Raw genomic sequence first — 5,000 nt, 5'->3', positions numbered from 1 at the left:
AATGAATATAAGTCCAGAAGTGTAAAATGTTGCTGTCCTACTCAAAAAATGAGGTATAAAGGACATTCACAAGAATTAATACATTTATTTTGTTGATGACTTCTGGAAAGATAAAACATTTTAAAAGACACATAAAGATTATTATCTTTTATACATTTCATTTATTCTTCAAGTTTTATATTCACAGCAAGATTTTAAAAAAGTCTTGATTTATATATACAATCATCAAGAATATGGAATTATAAAGATGACCTATAACGATATGGACAATAAACGTATCTACTTTTCTTGAAGAGGGATTGGCCAGCACTAACAAGAGATTCTTTTCATGATATGCAATATTAATGCTATATGCAGAAGAAATGCCTAATACACTATAATATTACAAATGGTTACTTTAGACTGTGTGCTTAAAACTTTCACAAACACCTTTCATGAATTAGATCGGCAAAACAACCACTTAGTAACTACAGAAAGGGTCAAGAATAAAAATAATTGTACTAGTACTAAGACATCATTATGTAATCAACTATGGTAAAAAAGAGGGACAAATCAATAGTAATAGTTTTATTAAAAATAAATACATACAAAGATGAACACCACAAATATTTATGGAATATCAGGTATCATATGAACAACCTTCTGTTTTCTTAAAAGAATGAAGTTCTTATCAAAAGCCCATATTCTTAAGCACCAAACTCCTCTGTAACTTAACCCGCATTAGATAAATACGACATATCTAACACTTGTATTTATTATACAATGAGTAACCTATTGTATAAAAAGGACTCAAAATCCTACTTAGAGTCACATGGCAATAATAGATTTTAGAGGAACAATCATACTCACAGTTTATGATCACTGCATGGACCATATATTGAGATCACTAGGATAATCTCCTTTGCATACAGAATTTACTTAATTTTGGAATACTGAATTTATATCACACCAAGAGCAAAATGGTAATAAATCTATAGAAATCTAGTCAAATCATTCATTGAGACATGTAACATAATTTTCCCAATTGAATATGATACTACTCTTAAAATACAATCCTTTGAAATAAATATATACATTGTAATCATTGCATAGGACTCATCATTTTCATTTTCCTCATTTTAAGGAATGTACGATGCAGGTAATGTATAAACATCATCAATAATCGTGTTCATTTTTCAAACTTTTAAATACATACTGTTTAGAATAACTTTTCAAAAATCATTTAACACACTGATGAAGCTGCCAAATATTTCTTTTGACTGCTTATATTTCCTGAGTGCATACTTGCTAACAAGAGAATTAATATCATGAAAATGTAAATATTCCTTTTCAAAAAAACAAAAAATAGAAAGAAAAAAAAACATTCTCACACAATCCTATTCTATTTTTCAGGAAACATATCATCATTCCCTGTTTTCTTTTATTTTTTTATTTTTTTTTTTTTTTGTCCCCCCCCCCCCCCCCTCTAGTCAAATTACCTTCAATACTGTTAAACAAACTTAATCACTAGACTCTAACAAACTCATTTATGGCTTCAAGTTCTGCTTAATCCACGTCCTGTAGCTGCTGACAGAGGTGTAGATACCAGGTACTCCTTTCTGGCCACAGTTGACAGGACCGTAGGAGACAACACCAATCTGCTGGTAAGGAGGACCAAAAGTACCGGACAGTACCAAGGGGCCACCCGAGTCTCCACTGCATGAGTCTTCACCAGCATTACCTCCGGCGCAGAGCTGCAAAATCAAAAAGCAATGTTAATAATAAACAATATAAGGATGTAGGCATATATACATAGTCTAGGCTATTTTAAGACTTCTTCGCTTTGGTTATGTGTGTTAGAGAGAGATAGTAAATTTTTTTTTTTTTTTGTGAGTGTGTTTTTTGAGATGAGTGATATTTTTTGTTTATTTAGATTTATAGTTAGTATGTGTTTGTTAGATTTTTATTTTACGTTGTGTTGTTTTTATTTTATTTTTTTGATGGTGTCTTGTTTTATTTTGATTGTGAGAGTGTGTGATAGAGTGATTTTAGAGTTTTATTTTTAGATAGAGCGTTTTAGATTTGAGTGATAGTTTTGATTATTTGTTTTTGTTATAGTTTATTGTTTGTGTGATAGTTTTATTTTTTGTGTGAGTGTTAGTGTTATTTTTAGTGATTTATATTTATGAGTGTTTGTGTAGGTTTTTTTTTTAGTGTATTTTTAATTTAATTTCTTGGTTTTTTTTTTTTGTTTTATACTTATTTATATATCTTTTTCTGTTGATCGAGTTGTGTTAGTTTTGATTGTTATTTAGATATAGTATTTTTTAGAGTTTGATATTTTAAGTTATGATTCTTGTTGTGATGATAGAATTGTGTTGATAGTTATGTGGTTTTAGTGTTTTGTGTGTTTATTTTATATTTTGTTGAGAGAGTTTTTTTATTGAGTTAGTGATTGTTTTATTTAGTGAGTTTAGTTTTGTGAGTTAGAGTCATTGTGTCTGAGGTGTTAGAGTTAGTTTAGTGAGTGTTTGTGTGAGAGTTTGTTGGAGGAGTGAGTGAGTGGTGTGATGGTGTGTGTTTATTTTGTGTATTTTTGATTTTGTTGTGCTTATTGGGTTTGTGATTTGTTTGTGGAGTGTATTAGAGTGTATGAGTGGTTGTGATTTGTGTTTGTGAGTTTTAGAGTGTGATGAGTTTGTTGTTTTTTTTTTTTAGTGATTGTTTGTTTGAGTTTGTTATTGTTTGTTATTGAGTGATAGAGAGTGTTTTTGTGTGTTAGTGTTTGAGATTGGGAGTAAGTTGGATAGTTAGTGGGTTTGTGTGATTGTGAGAGTTAGTGATTGTTTTGTATGATACAGTGAGTAGTGTCATGAGAGTGAGTTAGTGAGATTTATTGTGAGTGAGTTAGTTAGTGTTATATGGTTTGAGTGGGAGAGATTGTATAGTGTGTTTGTAGATTGTGATTTAGGTGTGTGTGGTCTGGGTTTGTTTGTGTGTGTTGGTGTGTGTTTGTTAGAGTGAGTTTGTGTTTGTTGGTGAGTGTGAGTTACACATTCATTTTGATATTGTTTTATATATAGATATATTTTTTTATATATATAACTCATACTATATATATGTTTTTAGATTTATATATATAATTTATATATTATTTGATTTATAATATATTTAAATATATTTACATATATGTATATATATATTTATATATATTTTTTATATTTTATATGGATATATATTGCTTATATATATTTTTTATATTTTTTATATGTTATATATATATATATATATTGAGATATATATATATATATATTATTTTAAATATAAAAAATATTTAAATAAGTTGTATTTTTTTACAGACTTACATATATATATTATATATATTTATAATTTATATATATTTATTTATATATTTATATATATATATTTTAATATTATGCATTTATATTTGATAAATTTATTTTATATATATATTATATATATACTATATAGTATATATATATAGATATATATATATATATATATATATATAAAATATATAAATATATATATATATATACGTATCTAAATATCGATGTATAATATATTTTATATATATATATATATATATATTTATATATACATATTTTATATATATATATATTTATATATTTATATATATATATATATATATATATTATAATATATATATATATATATATATATATATATATAGAGAGAGAGAGAGAGGAGAGATGAGGAGAGAGAGAGAGATGAGAGTCGGAGTGAAGGGAAAGAGAGGAGAGAGGAGATATGGATATTTAGATATATATATGTATATATATGTATATATAGATTTTTATATATATAATGGTATATATATAAGTATATATATGTATATATATATATTATATATATTTATAATATATATTTATATATTTATATTATATATTAATATATATATATATATATAGATATATATATATTTATATGTCATGTTTACTTATATATGTGTGTGTATATATATATATAGTATATATATATATATAGTTATATAAATATGTATATATATATATACAAATATACACACACCCACACATATATATATATATATATATTATAATATATATATTATATATATTAAATATAATATATATATATATATATAATATATATATATATATATATATATAATAAAATATACATATACATATACAACATTTATATATATATATGTAAACATGTATTATATGCATATATTGTTACTAAGCCTTCTACACTGATGTGGGAGCAATATAATTATTCCATGCATAATCCCATGGGTAAGGGATATGTTCAAGGCTACATTTAATTCTGTAACCAAACATATACCCCCCCCAAAAAATGATTCAGGCAGAGTTAAAACCATTAGGAATCAGAATTCATGATTCAATTACATTTTAAAATCACTGTAAATATATGGAAAATCTTTCCTCAAAAAGTCACTGTAACAGAACTGTAGCTTCGAGTATTTCATATAAATGAAATAAATAACAGTATAGAAAATTAAAATAAGGTATTTAAAATTCAACTTATATCTAAATGACCTTTAATTATGACAATGAATATAAATCCAGAAGTGTGAAATGTTGCTGTCCTACTCAAAAAATGAGGTATAAAGGACATTCACAAGAATTAATACATTTATTTTGTTGATGACTTCTGGAAAGATAAAACATTTTAAAAGACGCATAAAGATTATTATCTTTCTATACATTTCATTTATTCTTCAGGTTTTATATTCACAGCAAGATTTTTAAAAAGTCTTGATTTATATATACAATCATCAAGAATATTGAATTATAAAGATGACCTATAACGATATGGACAATAAATGTATCTAATTTTCTTGAAGAGGGATTGGCCAGCACTAACAAGAGATTCTTTTCATGATCTGCAATATTAATGCTATATGCAGAAGAAATGCCCCCCCAGCCCCCCCCCCCACGGGGGGGTTGGTTAATAGTATAATACACTATAATATTTACAAATGGTTACTTAGA

General features: G+C 25.6%; 1 protein-coding gene across 1 annotated transcript; it reads right to left on the bottom strand.

Annotated features, from left to right (window-relative positions):
* Positions 1 to 552: 552 nt before the first annotated feature.
* On the bottom strand, positions 553 to 1,742 carry LOC147470346 (CLIP domain-containing serine protease B4-like; the record flags this gene model as incomplete). The annotated part of the gene is made up of 1 exon (XM_086544945.1): positions 553 to 1,742. A coding segment is annotated over one exon (216 nt), but the record flags the coding sequence as incomplete, so codon positions are not given.
* Between the last annotated feature and the right edge of the window lie 3,258 nt (positions 1,743 to 5,000).

The sequence above is a fragment of the Penaeus japonicus genome, unplaced genomic scaffold (genome assembly GCF_977035675.1).
Source record: "Penaeus japonicus unplaced genomic scaffold, GWHDUDI00000001_assembly GWHDUDI00000015, whole genome shotgun sequence".
Classification (NCBI taxonomy): Eukaryota; Metazoa; Arthropoda; class Malacostraca; order Decapoda; family Penaeidae; genus Penaeus; species Penaeus japonicus.
The sequence above is the reverse complement of the archived record's forward strand: the minus strand, read 5'-3'. Positions and strand labels throughout refer to the sequence as shown.